Here is a 27,951-nt window from a genome sequence, read left to right as displayed (position 1 = left end):
AATTTAAAGAAAAAAAACAGCTGTGTTTTAAGATTTTATTTACAAAATGATTTTCAAAAGCTATTTTTTTTTTGGAGAGAGCTCGTGGCCTAGAGGTTGAATAACAGCACCTGATTTCAAAGTTTACAATTGTCTTTAATTTAGCTGGATTGCATCTGTCTGTCTCTGGCGAGGCACTGACCGCCACGCAAAGCTTAGTCTTTATCAAAGACTGTTCAGAATAAGCTGAAGTCTCGGTTCGTCAATGTCATTTGGTCCACAAACCTGTCGAAAGAAAGACAATGACGTGTAATCTGATCACACCTGACTTGTTACCTGCACCAGGTACTGCATAAAACTGCACTGCATTAGATTATACTATGCAGCTAATACACACCAGTAGTTAATCTGTATAGTGGCTTTGAGTAGCAAAGAAAGGCATATTTGACTTCAAACATGATGTCACTATACAGTGATGAAAACCTCATAAACGTGGACCAAACTGTTGTGAAAATGTGGTTGTTTTGTTTTCACGTTGGCAGATACTTTGGGGAAACTTATCAAGCAACTAGTCTGTGGGGGACTGTGACAGGATTGACCGAGGTTTGAGACTCAGACAGTGTAAAGTTCAAAAATAAAGTTTTTAATAAACAAAAATACAAAATAAATAGGCACAAGGACCAAACAAAACGGTTTTAAACACAAAATACACACAAAGCAAAAAGCAAAACTTACAAAAATAAAGGTTTCCAGGCTGGGCGTTGCCTTCACTGGAACAGAAAAACAACACATACAAACACACTCTTGTTTCTAGATCTCTCCTTCAACTCTCTCTCCTAGCCAGGGCCTCTCCCCTGGCTTTTATCCCCTGTGGCTGGAGCCCAATTATTCAATAATTACTGATTAGTCAATTAGGGCTCCAGCCACATTCTCACATGTTTTTCTGGCAGGGAGGAATTTTAACCCCCTCCCTGCCAGTCCCAACATTGATCATAAAGACGGGGCAGTACCCCGTCACAGGGACATTTTTCAGCAGCAACGTTGAGTAAAAGAAAGGTCTTTTTTTTTTTTTTTTTTGGTCTGATTTTATTTGACCTTGGTTAAAAATGTTACAATCAACTAGTTGCTTCAGCAGTAAAGGTCGCTATATAAATTGCATTGCATTTCATGGACTTGGGGAACCATGGTAGTGTGACATCATTGGTATCAAGTGTGAATTGTGACATCACAATGGGACGAGCATTCTAAAGATGTGTGACGTTCCTATACCCCTGCTTCCATCAAAGTATGGCTCGATTAACATACTCGAACCTGGGTGAGTTCCACTGAAGGTGAAGCAACCTTCAAAGTTAATATTTCATTTTTGGTCACCACTAATAGTCCCTTGTCCTTAAAAACCCAACGTACCCTTGAAGCGATACAGGACTAGGAAGGGCAGTGCAGGTCAGTATTCTCACCTGGTCATCTCGCTGTTTCGCCTGGGCTGCCGGGTGATCCGCGTCCAGGGCTCGGTCTTCTCTATGGCAGTCTGGTTTGCTCTGGGCATCCACCAGCCGTACTGCTGGCCGCTGGTCAGGGGCACTCGATAAATCTGATTGGGAGCTGTAAAGAGGAACGCTTCTGTTTTGAGGGCTTTTCCTTTGTGGCGCTTTCTTTTAAATGAGAGTCAAGTTTACTGCTTTCTCAACAAGCTCTGATCCTCGTTCCTCTTTGTTCATCTATGAGATCCAGGAATTATTTTCCTGAAGCCTCCGTCATGCTCCTCGAGCCATGATCATCAGGGTGCAAGTGCAGCATTGTTGGGTGGGCTTGATCTGCAGCCTAATGCAAGTACTGCACTCGTTCAGAGTACTCAAGGGACCCCGGTACACCAGGGAACGGTTTTTCAGAATGTGTAATCTGGATAGCAGCGATCCAGATTTTGTAAAACGGATTTGTAACTGTAATTATTTGTAATCGGGATCAATGCAATCCAGCAGTGACATTTTCTGAAAAATCATCCAGATAAAAGTTATCTCGATTACAAAATCCGGATCACTGTTATCCAGTTTGAAAAACCAGCCCCGGAAGAACGTGCCCCACACCAAGCTAATAAAGTGGCCAGGCAGTGCATATAAAACCTGTATCAGTCCTATTAAGTTAATTGTACTTACAGTTTGGCATCTGGACTCGTTTGATCATCTCCTTGTGTCGTTCCTGGCTTCCTTTGTGCAGTGCTGTGCTGCTTGTCCTGTGAATCGGAGGCAGTTTGGAATCTGAACCTTCCCTTTTCTCATCACCTTGAAATAAACGTGAAAAGAAAAGCCACATTAGACATGAGACAGTGGGGGTCCCCGATTGATAATATAAGATTAGCAAGAAAAGGCATTTCAAACGCAACTCAGCAGACACACTGATGCCTCCTGGTCCCTTTGCTATAGGGCACATGGATTGGTTGCAGCTGGAGTGGTCTGAAGACCTTTGAAACAAAAATGCTATCCCTCTTCCTTAACAAGATCCGGTGACTTTGTATTTACAAATGAACACCTGATTTCAACTGGAATTCACGGAGTGATTAGATACCAGGAAGCAGATTAAACAGTCCATCTTCAGTCTTGTCTTTGCGATATCAGCATCCTTCACGATGAAGTATGAAACACAAGCAAAGAATCGTCGGGTTTAAAACAGAAGAAAGGGGACTGCAGGTATTGCTCGTTTAAACAACTGTGGACGGTAAATCACAGACAAGCAACAAGAAAGCGGACGCTGTGTTTTAACTACGCTAAAACACAGTATATAATTTCTATCCAATAATGGTAGTGTATGGCAAACGGAAAAAAATGACCGTGGTGAATGTTGTATTTGTATCTTGTTTTCCTATTTTTATTTGATAGCTTACCTTAGTAACTTTTTACAGCCTTCCTTTAAAAATAACACGCAACTGTATCTCAAATAATAAACAGTACAATATCCTTTTCCTAGAACATTTTTAAGCAAAAACGTGATTGTAATTTGTACATATTTCTACTTAGAAATAAAGACGTTCGAGGTACTGAAATCTAGAGTGTGTGTATATAACAGGAACTCTAAATAACACAGAATCGGCGCTTTAAAGCGATAATCGCTATACTTGTTCTTGCCGGCAAATCTATTTTCGTATTACCTCTGTAATAAGACACTCCTCCCCACGATTGTAAAGTCCTGGATTTGAACGGCTCCTGGTAGCCCAAACATGTGATTCCGAAGAAAGCCATTGTTATCGATACCAGGAGGAAAAAAAAAAGATTACAATTAATGACCAATTCAATGATAAAAGTTCATTCAGAGACTAGGCCGTGATTTCCGCGTGGGGCGTTTTTAGTTTACATCGTTACCCAGACAACAGAAGCCATTTGACTGACGTCTTTACCGACCAATCTCATTGCTCGATCGCGTCTCAGTTTCAGAGTGTATTCAGGGATCAATATTTTTGATGCATATTTCTGCATACATTTTATGTCATGTGTTGCAGTAAAATACCTTTTCTACGTGTATAATATTGTCCAGAGTGAATGGCCAATAATATGACATTATTATTATTATTATTATTATTATTATTATTATTATCATCAAAAAAGAGCAGAACTATTAAGCGATAACAAGAATAATGACAGCCCTGTTAATAGCACTGTTATCTCTTGTAAAACGTTGATGGGCCTATAGCTTACTTAATGTATACAAACCCGTCTGGTTTCTAATCATGTACAGTAAGTTATGATTGTGAAAAACTGCAGTTCTGACATATTAAAACCGGCCAGCAGGTGGCAGCAAACCAGTCGTGTAGAGGTGCTATAATATTTACTACAGTATTGTAATAGAGCTGTAGCCAAGTTTTGCATCCCATACAGAATTAACCAATGGTGCTTCCAATTAACCGGCTTAATAATATTACGTTAACATATTGAATTGCATACCGCTTTGTAGTTTTCCATATACTTAGCGATAAACGGACAAAAATTAAATCATGTGACATTTCAAAATATAACATGAAATACTGTACTACTATTATGGCTTCCGGTAGACTTCTGTGCTATAATTTTGTAGTTTCTCTGATTACATGATGTCAGATAAAATATAAAATTATGTTAATATATATATATATATATATTTATTTTGTCTCAATCCAGATTCATTGAAATTCTGAAGCTGAAGAGCTCGCCTTTTCTCCAGCTTTGACCCTTGCATTCAATGCAAACAAACAACTGATTGAATTCGCTTTGTGTCCAGGTTTGTTTTGTTTTGTTTTTTGCGTTTTATATTCTCAGACCATTAAAATAAACACTCAAACGTACTTACAAACCGTTGGATTCGTCTTTAATACTTAAATCTGTGCTGTTATTGTATTAAATGTTTGTCAAATGATGACAAAAACAGCTAAGCTAAATCAATAATAGCTGTTTGAGGCATGGAGACTGAACTGCTCCCTCCCTCATCCTCTAAGAGAAAGGTTGCTCCCTCCAGTCCAGGGCAGGCTTGAGGCATGGAGACTGAACTGCTCCCTCACCCCCTAACAGAAAGGGTGCTCCCTCCAGGGCAGGCTTGAGGCATGGAGACTGAACTGCTCCCTCACCCCCTAAGAGAAAGGGTGCTCCCTCCAGTCCAGGGCAGGCTTCAGGCTGAGACAACAAATAAGCCATCTTGAATGGCCACTGTATTAAAAATACAGGGTATTCGGGTAATGCGAGTGCAACAGAGTCTGACTGACTTTTAATTAAAACGGGGCCTGAAATGCACAGGAAAGCCTTTCACTAAATGAAATAGTATAAAGCACTAATGCCAGCGGCGTAGTCCAATATCTGAAGTTGCTAAAACGCCACTAAAACATAGAATTTCTTAAACAATAATTATACAAATTCACATTTTATTTGTAAACGGAACTTATTGTAACCTATGTAATAGGTAAGATATATTTCCACAAAGTGTCCAAGAACATTTCGAAATTGAGGCAGCAGAGAATTAATCTGGAAAAATATAACATCTACCCTTAACCATAATGAATACAATTCCATTAAAAAAATGATATACTGGTGTAGGTCCAGAAAGTGGCACGTGTACCAAAACTTGACCCGTGTGACGTCTCATTGAGATCAGTCGATTCAATGGGACGTTAGCAAGCAAAAATCAACCCATAGGAACGGCCACTAGGTACCTACTAGCCTACTAACCCCTAAATCAACCCTCTACCCCTAAAACTAATGTCTACAACTAACCTAATCTCCACTCCTAAACCTATCTGTGCTACTATTAAAGTAATTTTTACTATTATTTCAACACCGCTTTTTAGCGCCCTCTAGCGGCTACTACACCCCACGTCCATTAAAGCGCTTGATCCGGACCGGCTCAACCTGTTGGGAGCTAATTGGTACCTACTGCAAATTCCTATGGGATGATTTTTGTTGATAATGTCCCATTTAATCGACTGATCTCAATCAGATCGGGTGACACATCACTAAGAACGAGACAAACTGTAGCTCACCCACAAAATCGTACATTTCCATTGTAAAGTCCTATCCAGGACTTAATATCTAAGCAGTAGTGCAAAAAACTATACTGTAAACAGCTTTGGTAAAAAAGCCCACTCACCACGTCAAGGTCCTGACCTTAGTAGAAGGTTTAACTTTAAAATGCCTTCTCGCGAACCCGCAAAAAAGGAAAGACTTTAATAAAGAAGCTGCCTGTCTGAAAATTACATTACTGATTCATACTGACATATGTTATCAGTAAATCAAATGGGGCACGTTTTATACTCTTAACTTTTATAGTATGTAATTGTCTAATTCCAATTAATAGGAATGGAAATCGAATTCCGGTAAAGTACAAAAGACTCCTTCATTTTCTCTGTTGGTTTGTCAAGCAGTCATAAAAATACTGCCAGCTATAGCTTGAAACCGAAGTTTTTGACCTCGGTGGGTAGTCAGCTCTGGTAAGGGCCCTGGCTACACCAATGCTATAGTGTACTATTACACACAAATGATGTACAAATCGCCGGCGGATTCTGTAGCGAACTTTGCCTATCCAAATGAGATCTGCCGACAGAACCATTCGCATTTGTACTTGTTCCCCTCGCCTATAAAAGAAAATGCCAATTGCATCAAACTCCCTAACCATTTATATTAGCTTGTGCTTTTTTCTATTGATGTGTTTAATATGGTAGTTTTATACACACTGCACAATATATGTTTACAATGGAGCGGTATATGCAGTCAAACTATTTTTAAACGGGCCTGTGGATTGCAAAGGTTTCGTGCTGATATTGGTCGGACATTAGGGCCCAGGGGGATCCGTCAAGCTCTGTGGAGAGCAGAGTTGCCAAGTCCGCTTATAATAAGCGGGATTGGGCTTGTTTTAGAATTTGAGAGTCGCGGTCTGGAATTTGCATAAGGCGCATATTCTAACATGGGTTGCGCTTGTTTGGGTTTTGTTTGGGCTTGTTTTGAAATACGAGGTCGCTATTTTTCTGTCAGAAATCTGGCAACCCTGAATGAGAGGCACCTGCTTGTTTCAAAGGAAGTTGCTCGAGATTAGCTCCTTTTTGTATAGTGATCTAGCTGTCGTTAGTGCCTCTCACATTATTGCCCTTCCCTCTTTAAGATAACCTGTATAACGTCTGCTGGGTTTTACAACTCTGGGAGGCGATATAAATGACGTTGTCGGGGTTTCACGAATTCACTGGGATTGACAACGTCGACTGAAATACATGTTTCTGAAGAAGTGAACCATTTCGCTTCCTGCACGTCGATCGATATTCTTCCGCTTTATTTACCAGAAGCTGGCTGATCTAGGTACTGTGTTCACTTTATTTATTTATATATTTATTTATCTATATTTATATCCCATTCAGGCGTAGTGCAGCTATAAAGTACAACTAATAACGGTGGGATAAATTCAATAAACGAAAAAGCTGCAACACTATTTTTTTCGATAACATGCGTGATAGCATTTGGAAAACATGATTTAAAATAATATGAAATTGTATTGTCATGCGGTTAATGGTCTCTTTGTAAGACCTTGATTTGTGTGTGGTTTATTAATTATATAAGAGAAGTTTAGTTAATTCTATGAGAAGCGGATCCTATCTGCTTGATTCAACTAAATAATAGCCAGGAACTTCAACTGGTGTGTTAATGATTCACAGTTCCATCAGTTTGAGATGTAAGCTATAAACCCCGTGGTTATTGTTCAAAGTGAGTAATTGGGCGGATTATGAAATATTAAAACAGGCATATTGGTACAAATGAATAAGGAAGCGCAAGGTTCACTGGAATGCACGTACACCTTTAAGTGAAAGCCACGCTCGTTTGAGTTGATGCACTGTGACGTCACGGCGACGCTCCCTTGACTGTCAATGTGCATTCTTCCAGAGCACAGTATCTTATTTATTCTGTGTTCAATTATGTGCAATTATAATGCAGCATTGTTCCGTGTAGTGTAAACCGAGCGATAACCTGTTTTTACAAGTCAAATCCGTTCAATTCAGTGAAACCTGTTTTTTATAATTGAGGTGGACGACTTTTTTTAATAATAAAACGTCTAAATAATTAAGTTGAGTTTTGCAAAATACGGTTTTTCTCATTTAGAAAGTAGAAATATTTTTAGAATCAGTTTCTCAGAGGATGTTAAACAAATGCACAACCCTTATATATTATTATTTATCTCTTGGCAGACGCCCTTATCCAGGGCGACTTACAATCGTAAGCAAATACATTTCAAGTGTTACAGTACAAGTAATAATACAATAAGAGCAAGATAAATACAATGACTTTGGTTCAAGCAAGTACAAGTGTGACAAAATACAATTCAATAATACAGCAGATAACAGTGTCAGTGATAGTTACATCAGGATATGATTAAATACAAAATACTACAGATTAAACGCTTGGCAGATTACAGTACTCTGAAGTACAGGATTAAATGCAGTAAAATAGGGGGCAGATAAGAGCAAATAAAGCGCATTTAAGGAAGGGTGATAGTGTCCCAGGGGAAAAACAGAGGGGTTCTACAGGTGCTGTCTGAAGAGGTGAGTCTTAAGGAGGCGCCGGAATGTGGTCAGGGACTGGGCAGTCCTGACATCTGTAGGAAGGTCATTCCACCACTGCGGAGCGAGGGTCGAATACATTTCCAAGTTTTTAATGTAAATAATACGCGGAGATGGACGAAAAAACCGTTCAGCGCCTTCCTTTGTGAATGCAAGCTGCGCAAAGCGGGTGAAGTTGACCTGTTTCAGTACTTGCATTCAGTGTGTTAGAGACATTTGTTTGCTTTATGTAAATCATCATTTTCACATGCTCCAGAGGGGGGAACTTGTAGATGTAAAACGGCAGTTAACGACCAACAGCTTTTGTAAAACCTGGTAATTTCTCAGCATAAATACAGAGAAAAAAGGGTTTTGCACGTCTCTCGTTTGTGCAGTATTATATGGATATAGAATCACCTGCCAACCAAGCACCTACTGCTAAAGTCTTCAACAAAGTGACTGATTTCTTTTTAAATGTACAGCATTACAACAAATCTAAACGTGCCAGCTTTGTGGTTAGTCTTCAAGTGGCCACTTACAATTTCAAAATAGCTATTATTTATTTTTTATAATCTCTCTTTCAAAATGGCTTTGCTCTACAAGTTCTGCTTGGTTGAAACTGCTGATAAGAGAGACGTTTGTTGAATTAGGTTGTGTAATAGTAGGGTAGCACATAAAGGTGTGTGTGTGGGTACAGGTGTGTCAGTCAAGGCTGTGAAAATCCCTCGTCTACAGACTTCAACTGAAGCCTTTTACTGTGAAGTCAGTTCCAAAAAATAAGTTTCTATCTTGGTTAGTTATAGTTTTTATAATATTAGCACTATAACATAAGTCTTATAGGTCTATACCCTATCTCTGGCAAATGAAATACACAGTAATATTAAGGTGGACCTTCGATGGACAAGAAAATAATTTTTAGATTCCATAGTAAAACCTGAAGGTTCAATTGCGACTGACCTCTTCTGTAAACCTACTGACATGCACCAGTATTTACACATGTCCTCTGCACATCCGATACACACTAAAAGGGCAATCCCAAAGGGTCTAGGAATAAGAATACGAAGAATATGCTCAAAAGAAAGTGACTATGCAAAACAAAGAAATGTATTAAAAACAAATCTTAGAAAAAGAGGATACAAAGAAAGAATGATAGAGACGGAGTTAAGAAAAGTGGATAAACTAAAAAGAGATGATCTACTAGATTATAAAAATAGAGATAAAAAGGTCAAGAGTCCCATTAGTAATGACTTGCTCTAAACTTTTTTTTCTAAGATAGTTTGGAAACACTTGCAGATTCTACATAATTCATAAAAAATGAAAAAAAGTATTTCTTAAGGCCCCAGTTGTAGTATTCAAAAGAGAAGCTAATTTAGGTGATATTTTAGTTCACATTATAAAAGAATAATTGACAGAACAGGTTCTACAAATACTTGCAATAGTACATGTAAAGTGTGTAAATACATGGACAAAAGTAAAAATATTAAACATAAGAACAACACATATCCACTAAAAATGAATACTGTAAAAATAGCAATGTTGTTTATGGAATAGCCTGTGAAAAATGTGATGAAATCAAATATGTTGGAGAGACTGGAACTACTTCATATAAAATAATTCAGAACCACCTTTCATTAATTAGAAATAATAAAATGAATGAACCAATAGTACAGCACTTCACCAGTCAGGGACATGACATAAATGATGTAAAGTTTGTAGTATTAGAACAGCTAAAATTAGACAATGCGACATATAGAAGAATAAAAGAAAGTAAATGGATAAATAGACTGAACACGATTATGCCAGCGGGACTCAACAGAAAAGAATGAACTAATTAACTCCAATAAATATATAACATTTAAATAAATAAATAAACAAAATTCATTCAAAAGTTGTGCATGCTGAGGCGCTGGGGAGGCCAAATCAAGACTGATCCTCACAGCCAGCACTGCACGATAATATAAGTTTATATAAAATAATGTTAATTAGAATTAATACAGATTTAAAGATAGACGTAAAAATGATGTCACAATATATAGAACACCATTACATCATGTAAGAATAAATCATGGATTTGAATATAAACCATAATAAGTAGTTGTCATGTCGTCAAAAACCTATAAATACCTCCAATGTTTTGATTCAAACTCATGCTTCCTTGAGAAAGATGTTTCCTCTCTTCCCAACAACAGGAGTGTCAATAGAGTGCATCTTGATACCTGTGTGATTTACTGGGTACCTGTTGGGTTTATGTATTTTTATTCTGGATTATTATGCGACAAAACCAGTCTCTGGCAACTTGGAAGGTTTGCAGACAGTAGCTCTTTATAGGAATGTCTGATTATCTAGATTTATGCTATTTTTTATTTTAGTTTTCATCCCTCAATTAAGGTCATATTTTATAAGTTTCTTTTGAGGTTTCTAGTATCAAATGATTTCACAAAGATGGTCTGAAATAGTTGAAACTGGGCCCATGCTTCTCAGAGAACAGAATCATTACAACGGGATCCAGCCTGCTGTTTTGTAACGTGGAATTCTCTCCTATCAAACAAAGTAGGAGCTAAAGACTACAGTAAACAAGGCTTTGGATGTCATTTAACAACCTCCAACACAATTTAAGCACGTCGAATGCATAATGTCAGGTGAAGGTACAAGCATTTTGACAAGCATGTGAAATCTAAATCAAACAGCTGACAGTTTGTGCCACACCTTGTCGCTGTTCTTCCTTGTCCTGGTGTTAATCATTAAATTGAGGGAATTGGCCAAGAAGCAAGAGGTCCGTCCTCTTTGGCATGAACTGTAGCCGGAGCTGTTGGTTACAGTGGAGATACCATTGTGCTTGAGACTTTATTGCCTGCACGTCAGATGCTTGTGTGACTGCATGTGTCGTTACAGGTATGTGATCTTTTGTGACCCCAATGTAGCTGTTTTTTTTAAAGCATAAAGATTCATGGGAAAGAAAAACGAAACTGGCACAGTCGGTGCTGCTTTATCGGGACGCCTCGGGAGACGGAAAAATATCCTGAATATGCAGCTGTCCCAATTGAATGAGAGGCAGTTGAGAGGACCTCAGTCACACTTCTTTTTTTATTTGTAATGAAAAGAAAAATAATGAAATTATCGGGATCCTGATTAGGCAGCTCCGAATGTACACAACTTAATTTACAGATGTATTTTTTATATCCACAGGGGGCAGTGTTGCAGGAGGGACAGGTTAATGGTTACACTCTGGTGTACCAGCAGTACCTGGATAGCAGATATGTTTAAGATTCCTTTGAGCCCCACAGGGCTTTACACAGGTTCTAACAAATATAACGTGATACGTTCCCATGTGTTGCTGTTTAAATAACGTACCTGTCGTTTTTCTCTTAACTTTTAACATCCTGACAACATTTGACAATTAAAACTTGAAAGTCTGTTTCAAAGCTCTTTTCAAAATGTTCGCTCTAGTGCACTGGGGTTTCAGGAAGAGCGATTTAAATAAAACCAAAAAACAAGTACTCTGGCTTTTCTGTTCCGTACCACATCATGGATCGTTATTGCTGTGTTACCTGTTTGACAATGTGGGTAATAATCCTGACACTATCAGTGCACTAGAGCAGACATTGTGAAAACAGATTTTAAAGTTAGACGTGTAAAAAGATGTCAGGGTGTTAACAATGAAAAGAAAAATGACAGGTGCGTTATTTGAACAGTTGTAGCAACAGGCTATATTTGTCAGAATCCCGCTCCTTAATCTTTTTTAGTATTTCACTGAAATGGTTTCATAATTGCAGTGTCTCCTAATGAAAAGTTACTATAGGTGTGGAATAGGCCGCATACACCCGATAGACTAAACTCAAATGAGCTGTTTTCTTTACTAGGTGGAATTAGGTTTACCTTACAAAGGTAACCAGTAGAAACATATTATCAGAAACGTGATGTTTTCTCTGTTATAGATGATAACGTACTGTATGAATAAACTATTTTAATCTGTTTTTACACATAGGTGTGTCCCATGCAGTCTTCAACAACTTCCAGCCTTCTCTGCTGAAGTCAACTCAAGCCCTTCTTTGTAAAAACGCTTATTGCTAGCATGAGGCTGTTTCCACGGCGACGCTTCAGCCCCCTGAAACTGGCCGTGCTGGGGGTGGCTGTCTTCTTCTTCCTCGTCATCCTCTTTATGCAGCAGGACATGGGGGGCGAGGCGTCCGACAGGAAGGCACGCATGATTGACGTGATGATGGGTGCCGTGAACAACATCCGAGACTCCATGCCCAAGTTTCAGATCCAGGCCCCAGAGCCCCGGGAGGAGCATGAGGAGCGGGTACCGCAGTGCCCCCCGGGTTACTACTCCCCGGCTGAGCTCAAACCCGTCATCGAAAGGCCCATCCAAGACCCCCAGGCACCCGGTGCAGATGGCCAGGCCTTCAAAGAGGGCACGCTGTCTGAGGAGGAGCAGAAGGAGAAGGACCGAGGCATGCAGAAACAGTGCTTCAACCAGTTTGCCAGCGACCGGATCTCTCTGCACCGGAGCTTGGGAGTGGACACCAGGCCTCCAGAGTGAGTATAATCCAGGGTTTGTCACACTGCCCGCAAAGATTGAGCAGGGGTCCCCCCGGGAAATCCTGGGACCTCCTTAGCTGTGAACATAAATATTTAACAGACATTTAGAAATGCTTAAAGAAACTTTGATACAGTAGTGTGCAAATGTATTAGAACACCCCATTGCTTCTGTATTAGAACACCCCATTGCTTCTGTATCAGAACACCCCATTGCTTCTGTATCAGAACACCCCATTGCTTCTGTATCAGAACACCCCGTTGCTTCTGTATCAGAACACCCCATTGCTTCTGTATTAGAACACCCCGTTGCTTCTGTGTCAGAACACCCCGTTGCTTCTGTATTAGAACACCCCGTTGCTTCTGTGTCAGAACACCCCGTTGCTTCTGTGTCAGAACACCCCGTTGCTTCTGTATTAGAACACCCCGTTGCTTCTGTATCAGAACACCCCATTGCTTCTGTATCAGAACACCCCATTGCTTCTGTATCAGAACACAACATTGCTTCTGTATCAGAACACCCCATTGCTTCTGTATCAGAACACCCCATTGCTTCTGTATTAGAACACAACATTGCTTCTGTAGTTTTGATTTGATGTGCATATGAAATCAAACCACAGGAAAAAAATCTAAATAGGTGAATTTGTGTCTAATTTAATTGATTACTTTAATAGGCCACACATGCAATTCATTTAAAATAGGAAAGAGAAAAGGGCCACGAGAAAAGGGCCACGAATGGTAAAATGCATTGAGGCTTTTTAGAAGTTGTTTAAGATGCCTAATTAAAGCAGTGTGGTGGAACATTTTCACACGTGAGAGCCTATTGTATCTATATCACTGATTACTGACCGCAAGTTGAAATTCTCACCCCCAGAGGTTTTCATGCAGGTCGGTATATAAAGGATAGGAATGAGAAATCCTGAGGTGTTCTAATACATTTGCACACTCCTGTGTATCCAAGTCACATCATCATAGACGCAATAAACGCTAACCAGCACTAGCTGTTATTTTCTTTGTTATCACATAAACACATAAGAAAAATTACTAGCATGGGTTGACCAGTCTGCTTATCGATGCTCGTCCAGTTGATAAAGACTTGTACTTCTCACTTTCGTTTAGTGTTTCTACATTTAAAATTGCGTTGCATTCATTTTGTGGGGAGGTGCTTTCTTTTTAGTGGTAAATAAACTACATTCAGTGTAAGAGTTTCAGGGCGTGCGTTGTGTACATGCAAAAGAGAAATCAAGTCTTTAAAATCCTAATAGGACAATGTTAACCGTAACTAATACTTGAAGCTCAGCACAGAAACCAGGACCTGAGAAGACCGCTGGAAATCCAGACAGACTTCTAACCGAAGGTGGCAGACACTTCTTTACACAGAAGGTGGCGAGGGGGTGGAATGGGTTACCTAGCCATGTTGTTGCTGCTGAATCTTTGGGATCTCTTGAGACCCGACTTGACAAGGCATTGCTGCTCCTCATGGCCTCGTTCATGGTCATGGTCTTCATGCATTAAGAGATCGTTGCTTCCATTGCTCCCCCGAGGTGTATCGATCAGAAGTTCAAGCGATGCCCCCCGCTGCCCACGACGAGCGTGATCATTGTGTTTCACAACGAGGCCTGGTCCACCCTGCTGAGGACTGTGTACAGCGTGCTCCACTCCTCCCCTGCCATCCTGCTGAAGGAGATCATACTGGTGGACGACGCCAGCACCGATGGTATGGACACCTTGCCTCATTGATTTCAACTTGATTAACCCTTTAAGGTACAAGGGGCATGTGTCCCACAAATAAAAATATGTTTCTTTTTCTTTTGCAGTGGTTTAACTTTTACTGACGGGTTGGATCTGGTCATTCAAATTGCCGGTTTCCTCCTGGTGATACTTGAGTCCCTCTCAAATGTATTTCAGGAAGAAACCATTTGAACAACCGCTCCATTCCTTGTGTACCTTCAGGGGTTAAGCGGAACAGAGCTGCTGAGATGTAAGGGTTATGAAGCACAAACTAGCCAGTCAGGGTCTCTCCTACCTCGAAGCATTCTAGGAAGGCATGGATCCCTTCTCTACCAATCACTGCATTGAGCTCTAAACTGTAGTTGTGATGGACTGGTTTAGGCACTGTACTCATTTGTATCGTCAGCTGTTCAGGGTATTACTTTCTTGAAAATGACATAGCTTTCTCTAAGAAATAATTTGCTGCAATTGAAGGTGCAGAGACCTGTATTTACCCGATGAGCCTCATTTGCAAGGGGGTCCTGAGCTGCAAAAAGTGGGTATTTTTCTCCTTTCTTTCTTTCTTTCTTTCTTTCTTTCTTTCTTTCTGAACAACTCTTTCAATTTTAAAATATTAGACGTGTCATTTTCAACGTACATAATTGCTCGTTTGCCACTCAGACTTGGCTTTTGAGACATTTGGAGCAAACCCAGCGAAAGCGAGGAGGAGGTGAACACAAAGCACAGCACAGCCAGCTTTCTTTTTTGTTTTTTCTTTATCAAATTCTGTCCATCTCTTCTCAAGGATGTTTACATCCTGGAGGTGTTGCCTTGGGCTTCACCGCAAGATAAACCATGCAGAGAGCAGATAACAACCAGAGCCAACAGCAGATAAAAGATTGGGCTCTGTATTCATAAAGCATAAGCGTGCCAGAAAAAGCCATTCACTTGGCAAGCTTTAGGTTTAGAATAGTGCCACGTCAACTCACATGGTGTCATCAATTGAGTTTCACAAGCACCCTGCAGCACAGGATCGCTATTTGTAATTATGAAGTAACAGAAATGCTATGTAGATAACGCAGTAATCAAAATACGTTCTGTAAAGTTCTTATAGTAAGCCAACAAGACATATCCGTGATGGAAATAAGACTCCTATTGCACAGCAGGTTGATCCACTCCTGGTTTTACTATGACACTCCTGAGCATGTTACCTATAATCAAGCTTGCAGTAAAACCTGGAATGGGTGAAACTGCTATGCAATAATCTTATTGCCATCCCTGCATATATCAGGGATGGAAATAAGACTCCTAGTAAAACCAGGAATGGATCACACTGCTGCTTGAACGCATTACAATAAAATCACCCAAAACCAAAGACTAATTCTATTTCAATATAAAATAATAAACCGTACATGACACTGAAACAACTTTCTATCACCTACCCTGACCACACTTGCCTTTATGTTTATCATACTTATGGCGAGACCTCTTGTACCTTCTTTTGCAGCTGCAGTCCCTTTGTAACTAAGCCCTAGTGCGGGTATCGACATGCGACTGATTGCTTTGTGTGACTATTTTTGTACACGTGTGGTTATCTCATGTGGTCATCTTTCTTAGCCTATCTGGTTGTCCTGTCTAGAAATATCTGGTGCTGTGCTTATAAATAAAGAATTCAGTCAAGCTGAGCTTGGTAACGGTCTGTTCTAAAACGGAAACATGCTTTCGGGTTTTGACTGCGATTTCCTTTTTTTGCAGAGAAAACCACGCTTATTTTTTTTTTAAATGCGTGGCAGTTTCCTATTTCCATCCACTACAGCCCTTGAGTCATAAAGCATTCGTTTTGGTTTCTGATAGTTCTTTCGTTATCTGTATTGTTTTTAGTGTTTGTCAAAATGTTAGGGGAGGTGGACAAGGTGTACAAGTATGGAACAAGCCTTATCTTGTTTTTATCATTGTGCCATTTTAATGCAGTGATATTACATTATAGTACCAACACAGGTGTGGCATTTTCACCGTTAATCAGTTACTGGTTTCTTTATCTTTCGGAAATACAAGCTACAGTACGTATTTCCTGCAGGCAGAATTGAAACTGAATTGAAACGTAAGGTTTAAACATTTAAACACCTAATAAAACACTGAACGGGATAGTGTTTTACTAAACCATTTCTTATTGCTGAATGATTTTCTTCTCTGTTTCGTTACCAGTGTTAATCTAATACAGTACCAGCTCTTCAAACTATTATCATGATCGCCTTGATCATCACAGAAAAAACAAAACTCTTCCCACATACTCATAATCAGGTGTCTCTAAGGAGACACAGCGGTTGGACAAGGACAGACATCCTAATGCTTGAAATAAAGGGTTTATTTACTGATATTCTTCATTTTTTTTCCCCCATGTGTATTGAATGGCCATTTTGTGCAGTTGTGCGGTCTTTAAGGTCTGATGGTGTTGCAATCTCAATTTGAGCCCTGTCCCTTCCAGAGCATTTGAAGACGCAGCTGGAGGAATACGTGAAGCAGCTGCAGATTGTGAAGGTGGTCAGGCAGCTGGAGAGGAAGGGGTTAATCACAGCCAGGCTGCTGGGAGCCAAGGAGGCAATTGGGGAGGTGCTGACCTTCCTAGACTCGCATTGTAAGTGCTGCAAACATCATGGAAAAGTGCACGGTACCTAATACCTAATACACTACCATCACTTCATAGGTCTTGCATATTGCTATATGCAAATAAGAGAATTACAAGAACCAATCAAATCACGGGAAAGTCGCCAAAAGGCTTCTACATTCAGTGTTTTAAAGTCAAAGTACAGTATCTGCAGACATGTTTCGCCCTGGTTGGGTCTCATCAGTGCAGCGTAACTGCACTTGGACTAGTGAAAATGTCAGGAGAGTAAGTAAAAACAAGTAGCTTTTGAGTTAAGGTGGGAGAAAGCAGTAACTATCGAATTACAGGTAGTTATATACTGTATATATATAATTTCTCAAGAATAATTTACATTTTTATTATTAAACTCGTTTTGCTGTTAACAGCGCTATACATGAGTGGTGTGATGTAAAGGGAGTTTGAATTTCCCAGGCGAATGTTTCCACGGCTGGTTGGAGCCCCTGCTGGCTCGCATCGCGGAGGATCACACGGCCGTGGTGAGCCCTGACATCCCCAGCATCAACCTCAACACCTTCGAGTTCTCCAAACCAGTGCGCCACAGCCAGCAACACAACCGCGGCAACTTCGACTGGAGCCTGTCCTTCGGCTGGGAGGCCCTGCCACAGCATGAGAAAGAACGCCGCAAATACGAGACGGACCCCATCAAGTGAGTCCTGCAGGCGAAGGCATGAAAACCAGCACGTTTGTTAAACAAGAACAACAGATTCATGATTAGTTTAATATAATGTTTTGGAAATGAAGGTTTGTTGCAAGATGACTAAGACAAGAATTGTTGTGCAGTTTGTCTTTCCATAACTTGGGTCCCTCCCCATCGCAGCACTGCGTATTTTGAAGTATTATAAGCTACGATAATTAAAGTTCTGATGTTTTCTTTTTCCTCATGGTATTTTTTTCCCTGTGGATTCCAGGACCCCCACGTTCGCTGGTGGTCTGTTTTCCATCTCCAAGTCGTACTTCGAACACATCGGGAGCTACGATGAGCAGATGGAGATCTGGGGAGGAGAGAATGTGGAAATGTCCTTCAGGGTATGAGCTTTGAATTCACTTCAGAGTAGGCTGTGATCTCAACAGCTCGCCTGTTTTAGTTTAATATTTCAGAATTGCCGCTTGCCGTGGTTTTATTTCTTTATTCGTTTTGATGGGCTATTTTTTTTTATTTATGACGCAGGATAAAATCTACATTGCTATGTTTAAAGGCTGGTTTCACAGACTAGTTTAGCACTAATCTCACACTATCTGATGTTACTTTTGGGTTGTTCAAAAACAGTGCTGTTTAGGCTTTGCGAAAATAAGGCTGTAAAAACCCTGAATCAAATTTCACGAAACGTTTCACTGAAAATCTGTTTTTCACTTTTTTTTCCTTTATCTTGATGGGGGGGTCTGTGAAACCAGTAGTTAATTTATTAAGCCCCCTGTGAATCCACACAAGTACTATACCAAATGGTTCTTGGGTAAGTGTGATTGGTCCATATTTAATAATCATACACATATCACATGGGGACCTGCATATTATGCTGCGGCAGGTATTATGACTTTCAGTGTATCGCCCTGCTGCATACAATTTTATCTCCATTGCCTTCAGTGAGTAAGGTGTTTGTCTGTGTGTCACGTTAAAATGATCCTGTAATACAGTCTGTCTCTGTCTGCAGGTGTGGCAGTGCGGGGGTCAGCTGGAGATCATCCCCTGCTCTACGGTGGGACATGTCTTCAGGACCAAGAGCCCCCACAGCTTCCCCAAGGGCACCCAGGTCATCACCAGGAACCAGGTGCGGCTGGCCGAGGTGTGGATGGACGGCTACAAGGAGATCTTCTACCGGCGGAACCGAAACGCAGCCACCATGGCCAGAGAGGTGAGAGAGAGAGAGAGAGAGAGAGAGAGAGAGAGAGACAGAGAGAGAGAGAGAGAGAGACAGAGAGACAGAGACTACCATAGGAGAACTAGGCATATCCTTTCCAGTGTCTCTGTTTATACACTAGAAAAACATTCGTCTTTCCTGCAGGCAGAATGTACATGGCTCCATCTTGTTAAGAAATTGTTTCTCTGCGTTTTGTAATATATATTTTACAGAAAAACTTGAGACCTTGAATTGAAATTGAAGGTTTAAGTCTTGTGGTTTTGTGTGGTTACCTTTCCTGTAGAGGTCTGCTATTGAACTGTCTTGCATAACAAGTACGTTGGTAACATACCACCCCACTCTTAGAGCTTTAAATACAACAGTAGTGCTTTCAGTACAGGGATGAAAATGACTCCTATTGCATAGAAGTTTCAACCATTCCAGGTGTTACTACGAGTTTGGTTAGCCGCAGTGTATCGATAACAAGCTCAGTTGTGTCTTATTAAACTGATAAACAAGGAATGGCTCAAACTGCTGTGCAGTGGGAGTCTTATTTCCATCCCATAATATCCATTTCCTGTGGTTATTTCTGCTTCTGTCCTTCCTCTCCCACAGCACACGTATGGAGATATCTCCACTCGACTAAGGTTAAAGGAGGATTTGAAGTGCAAGAACTTCACCTGGTATCTGCAGAACGTTTACCCCGAGGCCTTCGTCCCCGACCTCACTCCAGCGCTGTACGGAGCGGTAAGGCAAACTGCTCGTCAGGGCTTTTTTTTTTTTTTTTGCTTTGCTGTTAAAGGTGCCATGATTCATATTTGGAAATGGGCAGGGCAGATCGAAAAGTCAGAAGTTATTACACAGCATCTCTCTTCATCCCTGTGGCAAAGTGGTTAACTGTGGTAATGCAGCAGTGATTAATAAACAGACAATTATAATCCAGGTGCAATGTTGTTTTCATGGATTTTAAAATTCAATGGCCTGATGGCAAAACAACAGTAAATAATAACAATGGTAATGAAGCAACCCTCGGTGTAATCCGAGGGTTGGCCCCGAAATAACAGTCCAGTTTCAGTTCACCCACATGTAACACAAACACAAACACACACACACCAGTCCACAGTGCGTGCTCTAGGGCTTGTGGTGAATAAAGTTCTTTAGAGCAAACAAAGTGAAGTGTTGTTGATCCAGGTTTAGTGCTCTTAGCTGTCCAAATAATCACAAACAGTATTATTAACGACAAACAAAAAACAAAGAAACACTTGCGTTTCACAGCACAGGTTCTCCTTCTGCTCATTTTTAAGCTAACCATTCACAAAGGAACATATCGCATCACTACGTCCCCTTTTTATAACGTCACTCACGATTGGTCAACGAGCACATCCGCTCCTCCAATCCGCTGAAGCCACGCAGTTTCCCGTCCGGGTCATTGGTTTCATGTACCGTAGCTCCGCCCCCCTTTCTAGATGGCCGACTTCAACCTAACCCTGGGAATAAACTGTCGTGCTATTTAGTCTAGGGTATTCTCTTTACACAGTGCCCTCGCAAGTCAGGAGGGAGATCTTGTTGGAACATTTTATTTAGATATAAATGAATGTTTGGTCTTCGAATAAAACCTCACAGAATGGGTTAAACATTAAGTCCGATTCTGGTTAAATTCCTAGTTCGATAGTAAGGTGATAAAGTTTTGTCTTTGCTAGGACAAGGCTCCAAGACAATCTGAAATAGGTGCTGGCCTCTCCTTTATAGGTGTTGGCCTCTAACAAGAAAGGCATTTGCCAGTTAGGGTGGATCATTGTTTTTGTATTAGAGGTACCAGCACATTGTTAAACATATTTACAGACTAGATATAAAACAGGTTTTCTTAGGAGGGTTATAAAAACTAGCTACTTCAAAGAGAAACTGGATTGAACCAGATGCTTGGAAGCTAGGGTTAGGACAATGGACAATTAACCAAGTGATAAGAGATTTATGTCTTTGTCTGATTGGTTTAAAGAAAAATCATGATATCACTGAAAGACTGCATTTAAACTGAGAATACTTAAATGTTCTTTGTATTGCTCTGATCCGTGCTTGGAGAGAGGATACCTGCAAACTGTTGTCACCATGTAACCTTTAAGATGTCTGGTTGCAACTTCGTTTCTTACCTCGCATCACCAAAATAACTTTTTCCTCCACACCCTGACACTCCCTGTGCAACGGGTATTTAGGAATCCACACCATGACAACCTCACCCTGTAGATTTAGCTTGGGTTACTGCATATAGAATCGTTTTTTCACACCCCTACTCTCTCCTCAGATTAAAAACAAGGGATTGCAACACTGCCTGGATGTTGGGGAGAGCAACCATGGAGGAAAACCACTGATCATGTATCCTTGCCATGGAATGGGAGGGAATCAGGTAATTCAGGTTCATTAGGTATCTACGTTACAGCGTGTGGCGGAGTGTCCTGCCCCTATGTATTATTATTTGTATTATTGTTTGCGGTGCAGATAACAGCGCCGCGTATTTCTTATTTATAATTTAAAAACCCGTGAGGATGCATGACTGATCAGCTACTGATTATTTAACTAGCTGACAGTCATGCATCCTTACCAAACGCGTGCAGACTCTGGCCGAGGGGTAATTAGATAATTAACAACTAGTTAACCCCTCGGCCAGAGTATAAGAACCTGCAGCTGTCCGTTCTGCGAGGTGGGGTGTACAGAGAGTGGAGAGAGAGCGCGAGGAGTATATATAAACAATTGCTAAAACGTGCTGGATTAGCCAGCACGACACTTACTTGTTTGTCTGTTTATTCGTTTGGCCCTCATGCCCTTTTGTTTCTGTTTTGTTGTTTGTTTAAATCTTTTGTTTTTGTTTTGTTTGTTAATAAATACGCTGAATGCCGTTGCATTCAGCTTCACCCGCCCATCCACTGTTGTGATTCAGTTACTTCTTGGTCCGTGACGTCATCACACATCACCACTGCAAGCCAGCCTGTCACACAGGGCTATGCTTGAGATGCTTTAGAAGTAGAGGCAATAGTTAAAAAAATAAATGCTATTTCACTAGCCTTTTTACCTCTGAAGGCCTGGGTTTGAAGCAGGTGAAATTAGTCTCAACTTCCTGCTCCCTCACCCCCTAAGAGAAAGGGTGCTCCCTCCAGTCCAGGGCAGGCTTGATGCTTGGAGAGATAAACTGAGCTTTCTCCTAGAATCGTGGCTGCCAAGGAACCGTTAAAGACTGTGGTGCTAAGTATTGATCTCTGCTTCCTTTGACTTGTGCAGTACTTTGAATACACCTCTCACAAGGAGCTGCGTCACAACATTGGGAAGCAGCTGTGTCTGCACAGCAGCACAGGGCCGGTGAAGATTGAGGAGTGCAGGCTGAAAGGAAGGGGCACCAGCGTGGCGAGAGAGCAGATCTGGGAGCTCACAAGCGTAAGTGACCCTGCAGAGCCCTGTGTTCAGACTGGAAGAGAGAAGCTGGGAGCAGCGGGTCTTTCTGGGGGGTGCTTCTGAAACATTCTATTTAGGGACCACCTTTAACATGACTTGCTCTGGTTATTTACTTATGAACCAACATAAATATATACATTTTTGTTGTATGAACATGAATAATAAAGCATACTGTGTAGTATTCTTAATAAACATTTGTATTTTATTGTCATTTTGCAATCTTAGCTGAACCCTGGTTTGAGAACCATGTTTTTGTTGGAAACATTTTGAAACCAGCTACAAAATGAAAAATGCCCATTTAAGGTTGGCCCTGCTCCTTTGTGAAATCCCACACACCCTTAAGAAATAGCCTTCAGAAAGTGAATGCATGTCTGCTTGTTCTTTACCCGCTGTGCTTCATTTTGAAATGTCCTTCTCCTCTCTCCCCAGGATAATCTCTTAAAGAATCCAGCGTCAGGAATGTGCTTGACTGCTAAGGATAGGAAACCTGCTCTGGGCTCGTGTGACCCAACAGACCCACTCCAGAACTGGTCTTTCAGCTGAGAATCCTGCAGGAGCGACCCAACAAGATTGGGGACGAACTGGCCTTAAGGGGTCTGAGTGGTGCGTCCCTTAGTTTCAGGACTCTGCATTGGAGAGCTACTGCCAGCGAGCGACACCAGGGCAGAAAATGGTCGTCTTGGATACGAATGAAAAAGACTGACCCACTTTGCACTGGGCCATAATGATTTACAGTATGTCGCCCTGCTAGTTTGCAGCAAATTATTTGCAAAACTCCAAGACTGAATTGTGCCTTTAGGCCATCAACTGTTTCAATTGCCTTTTCTTTTATACTTTCTGAAAGGACCTTGCGATCTGGCTTTCTGGTGCCTGGGTGTCTAATGCTTTTATCTCGGCTGTGAATCTGGAATGGTGCTATGGAGCACAAAACACACTGGTTCCTCTAAAACAGTCAAGACTTTTATCCTTCTCAAAAAAAGCTGCAAGAAGTTTTGAAGAGATTTTATTGCAGTTTGGTTTTTGGGACAGATAATTGCAGGTTAATGTGTTTTTTTTTTCAATCCAAAATCAAATACCTTCCCTCCAAAGACATTCCCAGAGGTCTCTGAATCTGTCTAATCAAAAAAAAAATCAAATGAAAGAGGTATTTATAATAAATGACTGCAATCAATTTTATGGTGACCTCTATGTGAAATGGTCTGGTCCTTCTGCTCTAAAATATTTTATATAAACAGTCAAACCATCTTAATACCACGCCTGTTAAAAGTTACCCTCCTCATCACACTGAAATGCCCCAGCCTGAATAACGTCAATGGGGACAAGCCCCTGCTAGAATCACACTGGTTATTACAACACTCCTACACCTGATTTCCAACCCACTTAACATCACTTTGGAAAGCTGAATGAAATCCCTGTACTGAAATGTAAAGTACAGTAGCATTATAGCAAGCACAACACGATCACCTTTAACTGTACAGTAGTTTTCTGTACAGTGTAGTAGACTGGTATACTGAAATGTAATTAAAGAATGAATGCTGCTGTACTTTATTGGCACACAAATGTTTTTGTGTTCATAGGAACAATAGTTTGATTGAACACTTAATTTTAATGATTGGTTTGTACAGCTGCACATGCATTCTTATTACAGGGGTGGAGCAGCAGCAGTAAATGTGTACAACCGGTAATTATTCAAAAATGTTTTTTAAACGTTTCAGTATTACAGCAGCTAATCTTCTACCTCAGTAATTTCTCTAGCACTGTATTCTGTAAAAGTCTTGATACGTTTGTTCACCTTTATCCAAGACGCAGTGAAAGCTTTGTCAAAGAAGTTTCCTTTACCATCGCTTTGCGTTCAACTTTAATTCTGAATGAAGATTTAATGAACAAGTCTGGGTAAGCTACCTCATGGTTTAAAACAACTCTGAGGGGGCAGATTAAGGCAGTGGAATCAGTGAGCTGTGGGCTCAGTGTCAGTTTCTTTCCCCGGTGGGTGTAACATCGCACCAGGGGACACGAGATTCACAGATACTGTAGCACTCGCACGTCAGAAGTGGTGTAAGTTTCACTTTTAAGAAGTGAGTTACTTTAAAACATCCTTTATGTGTGACAGCTGGCAACTTTTAACAGCAATACTCCCTGCAACTTCAGCCATTAACGTTTGCTGTATTAACTACAGGGGAGATGAAACACATGTACAGTAACGTACAGAATTAAAAAAAAAAAAAAAAAGTGTATACCTACCTCGTGCATTTAATCTTCAGTCTTGCGATTTTTTCAAACCATTTGTATTTGAGAATAGAGACAGTTTAGCCTGTGTCACAGCATTTAGACTGGTTTGGTTTGGGCTCTTTTGGGGTACAAGGTTTTCAGTGACCTCTCAGTCTGTGCCGAGAAAGAGGTAGGGAGACTGTTCCACTGCTACCCCCCCTAGCTGAGGTGGAGGAGGTAAAATGAAGCCTGGTAAGAACAGTAAAAAGAGAGGTTTAGATTGAACTGGCTTGAATAGCATTGGTAGCTGATCGAAGGGTTAAACCCAATGTGGGAGTTACCCGTTTAGTCCAAAGTCTCAGTGAACACAAGCACACAATTACCAATGATAAAAAATGATGCAAATAAGAGACGCAATACAATTAGAGGGGTCATGAAACAGGTTTATTGTGGCTTGCAGACAGAGTGAGAGCGTGAGTACTTTACTGGCGCACTATATATATATAACAAACAATAGGACAGTTTGTTCCTTTTTATCAGTTCATAGTGGTTTTGTGTTGCCCCTTCCAGTGGTAGTCAATGTTAAAATGATTTATTCCCAGCAAATATATTTAACACGCTCTCATTTCCGGTCTGATCAATACTTTAGGTTCAGTACTGCATTTCCACATCCACAGCCCAAAGTTTAGCACCATCTAGATCCATATCATTTGTTATATACATTGTACATATGTATATGTTTTCTCTTAAGAGCGTGTTAGCAATTTGATGTGTGATTTTAAAACGGTTGACAAAATATTGTAATAAATCAGTGTGAAAGTGCCAATTTGAAACATTTTCTTAGGATTTATTTTACAAATTAGTATTGGCTGCATGCTAGACCCATCCTTGCTCCATAGACTTGGAGAGTTGGGTCAAAAAATTATCAAAATACATCTGTTCTGCAACAAACTGGGAAATGTTTAAACTTAACCATTGATGGGGAAGATGAGATGGTGAAATGTTTGCCAGGAATGAAAATGCCAACTCCAAACTCTCAGCTTAAAACAGAACAAGAGCCTGGAGGATATTTACATGCGCTAAAGAGATCTTTGTTAATGGTGGTGGTGGTGGGGTGTCAGTTTCTACTAAAGTTGATATGCTATGACCATGACCAATAAAATAAAATTCAAGATATCCATTTTGCCCCATTATTACATTGGTACCTGGTTTAAGACTCACCATTTATAATATTTATATACACACACAACTTTTAGCTTAGAATTATGGTTTTGGATCTTATTTTTAAAGTGTCTTGCCCAGAATACAGGTAGATTCTGTGTTTGTATGACTGATTTTTATCATCAGTTTAATTTTGTGTGTAAATCTTTTTTTTTTTGTTACGTGTGTATGTGCACACCAGTATGCACTACTCGGTTTCAAGTACCGACAATTCAAATGGAATTATTTTTGCTGTTTGAGGTCATTGCTTCTCGAATCCTTGCCTAGAATTCCTCGCTTGCAGGCAGACCTGAGCTACTGCGAGATTTAGGAACTGCAAGCAGACCTGCGCTACTGTGAGATTTAGGAACTGCAAGCAGAACTGAGCTACTGTGAGACTTAGGAAATGCAAGCAGGAGAGTAGTTTTATTTTTTAAAGCAGTAAAAAATTTAAAACAATGGGTAAACATCAGCTATTCCACTTGATTCGGTTCCAAACACTTTTTTTTAGCTACCCTGATTTAGCTGTGCATGTTGAATGACAGCTTGTGTTAATTTATACAAGATTAAGCAGGTCACTGTGACCTGGCGTCCCAAGAACTATATCTTTAAACTTTAACGTGCGGAAGTACAAGTTTTCACAGCAACCTCACTACTTTGGCTACGTTTGTATTTAAATCAAACCTACTGCAGTGGTTAGAATTTATTATTTATTTAAGAGTGCTATCCATTTTCTTACCAGCTTTATGAACATTATTGCTGGTTTTTATTGTGCCTAGAATATTTTTTTCTTTATGCTAATTTATGATATGCAAATACTGCCGACTCCAGTTTCCTTTGCTGTAGGTCACATGGGCTAATTGCAGCTAGACAGCATGGGCTACAGCACATGATTAGAAAATGTTTCCTGCTGCTACAAGTTTATAATAACTTTTTATTATTTTATATGTTTGGGGAATGTGCTTTTGTTTGAGATTTAATCAATGTTTCATTGTAGTTTAACATTGTTAGTATTTTAGATTGCAGGGTTGTGGGGTTTTAAACGGTAATCTTACATGACTTCATGGGAGTTAGAATCGGGGATTGGGATTTATAGACTACAGAATAGGGAATATAAATCACAAGAGTCATTTTCAATACTGGAGAATGGGAATTCATAAAAGCTTTGATCATACAATTTTGTTTTTAAAAAGTGCTTTGCGCTTAACAATAACAATAAAAACATACCATGTCCCTGTGTTAAATCAGGTAGTGTGTATAATTTGGTATCCGTCGACTAATGTTACACAGCAGTCAGATTTACTGTAATTCCTCTGAGGGAGCTGAAATGTGTTAAATGTCCAGCAGGTGGTGTTGATGTACATACGTCAACTTTTATAAAGTAGTTTAAGACCGTAGGCACAAAACGGAGGTTTCGTGAAGAGTAGCATTATTTATGGAACTTAAAAAATGGTGTACTCTATTACAGTCACAGCTTTGTGTTTTCAAAGAGTTTCTGAAAAGGATGATAAAATGGTACAAATTGCCGAAGTGGTTAGTCAAGTAAATCCTGCTTTACACCAAGAACTAACCTTAGGTATACTCCCCACTGCCCCCTACTGGACACTTAAAACATAACAACTCAGTGGAATAAATCAAAATACAGATAGATATTTGTTTTCTGATTCCATTAACTGGGAATACGAGGACGGCTCTGGATTTAATGGGAATTCCACCACCTTACAACGCAATGCACGATGAGCGGGTCAGCCAAGAAAACAGGGGATACGCTGGTCCTCAAAACAGGGACCTTTCAGCATTGAAATTCAAATAAGGTCCCTATTAAAGAAATTGCTGAAAACATCCAACATGCTGCAAATGGCCAAGCTAGATCCGCAGAGCAAAAGGTTATTGAACATAAGTAGATGCGCTAAATAGATACTTAACAATAATTATATACCGTAATACGGTTTTAATGCACAGTTTCAGTGAAGTATCGTCTACGGAACTCCACACTAATAGTGTAGCAATAGTGGTGATTGGTCATAGCCGACAGCATTAAAGTGTGTTGGTGTTGTGACTGTGGTTACTGGTGTGGGAAGAGGGTTGGAACAGAAAAATTCAGAGGTGAAGGGATGGTCCTCTATTGAAGAACTGTCAATTCCCACTGGATAAACTGAATTATCATCCAAATCCTGGTGGAAGAAGTCTGTGTTGTCCAGGTCAATGTGGTTTTGCGGGAATATATTGCTCAACCAGGGATCATTCACCAGCTCATCAGAGGGGGTCAGCTGCATGGCTTCAGTTACTGAAATGAAAACAATCACTAAGGGTCTTCAAATGGCATCTCTTTTAGCAGAGTC

At 40.3% G+C, this 27,951-nt stretch overlaps 3 protein-coding genes across 7 annotated transcripts in view; 1 reads left to right on the top strand and 2 right to left on the bottom strand.

Annotated features, from left to right (window-relative positions):
• Nucleotides 1-21: 21 nt before the first annotated feature.
• LOC117400919 (testis-expressed protein 49-like) lies at nt 22-3,332 on the bottom strand. The gene is made up of 4 exons (XM_034001279.3): nt 3,122-3,332; nt 2,133-2,258; nt 1,437-1,581; nt 22-264 (listed from the first exon to the last, which is right to left on the bottom strand). Exons 1-4 carry the CDS (start codon nt 3,210-3,212, stop codon nt 216-218), a joined length of 411 nt encoding a protein of 136 aa, XP_033857170.2. The 5' UTR covers nt 3,213-3,332; the 3' UTR covers nt 22-215.
• On the top strand, nt 2,518-25,559 carry LOC117967081 (polypeptide N-acetylgalactosaminyltransferase 6-like). Of its 3 annotated transcripts, XM_059011315.1 has the most exons (12): nt 2,518-2,663; nt 4,125-4,224; nt 11,997-12,550; nt 14,095-14,267; nt 16,746-16,895; nt 17,337-17,571; nt 17,834-17,951; nt 18,575-18,775; nt 19,376-19,507; nt 21,060-21,161; nt 22,031-22,183; nt 22,631-25,559. In XM_059011315.1, exons 3-12 carry the CDS (start codon nt 12,084-12,086, stop codon nt 22,742-22,744), a joined length of 1,845 nt encoding a protein of 614 aa, XP_058867298.1. In that variant the 5' UTR covers nt 2,518-2,663; nt 4,125-4,224; nt 11,997-12,083; the 3' UTR covers nt 22,745-25,559. The 3 variants fall into 3 exon arrangements, with proteins under 3 accessions (XP_058867298.1, XP_058867297.1, XP_058867299.1); XM_059011314.1 differs by lacking the exon at nt 4,125-4,224; XM_059011316.1 differs by lacking the exons at nt 2,518-2,663; nt 4,125-4,224 and adding an exon at nt 6,372-6,779.
• Nucleotides 24,832-27,951, bottom strand: part of LOC131709223 (signal transducer and activator of transcription 1-alpha/beta-like) — a 31,616-nt gene continuing 28,496 nt past the window's right edge. For 2 of the 3 annotated variants that reach the window (XM_059011312.1, XM_059011311.1), the window contains one exon: nt 24,832-27,896. In XM_059011312.1, coding sequence (XP_058867295.1) covers nt 27,604-27,896 — 293 coding nt within the window. In that variant the 3' untranslated portion in view covers nt 24,832-27,603. The remainder of the gene's footprint in view (nt 27,897-27,951) is intronic. The other variant, XM_059011313.1, reaches the window with a different exon arrangement.

Source organism: Acipenser ruthenus, chromosome 42 (genome assembly GCF_902713425.1).
Source record: "Acipenser ruthenus chromosome 42, fAciRut3.2 maternal haplotype, whole genome shotgun sequence".
Lineage (NCBI taxonomy): Eukaryota > Metazoa > Chordata > Actinopteri > Acipenseriformes > Acipenseridae > Acipenser > Acipenser ruthenus.
This window is presented reverse-complemented; position numbering and strand designations above follow the sequence as displayed.

Coding starts and splice junctions, on each gene's coding strand:
- LOC117400919 (XM_034001279.3), bottom strand. CDS start 3,212: ATGGCTTTCTTCGGAATCACATGTTTGGGCTACCAGGAGCCGTTCAAA. Junction 1,582..2,132: donor ACGAGTCCAGATGCCAAACT/GTAAGTACAATT, acceptor TCCTCTTTACAG/CTCCCAATCAGATTTATCGA. Junction 265..1,436: donor CGAAACAGCGAGATGACCAG/GTGAGAATACTG, acceptor TTCTTTCGACAG/GTTTGTGGACCAAATGACAT.
- LOC117967081 (XM_059011314.1), top strand. CDS start 12,084: ATGAGGCTGTTTCCACGGCGACGCTTCAGCCCCCTGAAACTGGCCGTG. Junction 18,776..19,375: donor CAGCCACCATGGCCAGAGAG/GTGAGAGAGAGA, acceptor CCTCTCCCACAG/CACACGTATGGAGATATCTC. Junction 19,508..21,059: donor CTCCAGCGCTGTACGGAGCG/GTAAGGCAAACT, acceptor CTCTCTCCTCAG/ATTAAAAACAAGGGATTGCA.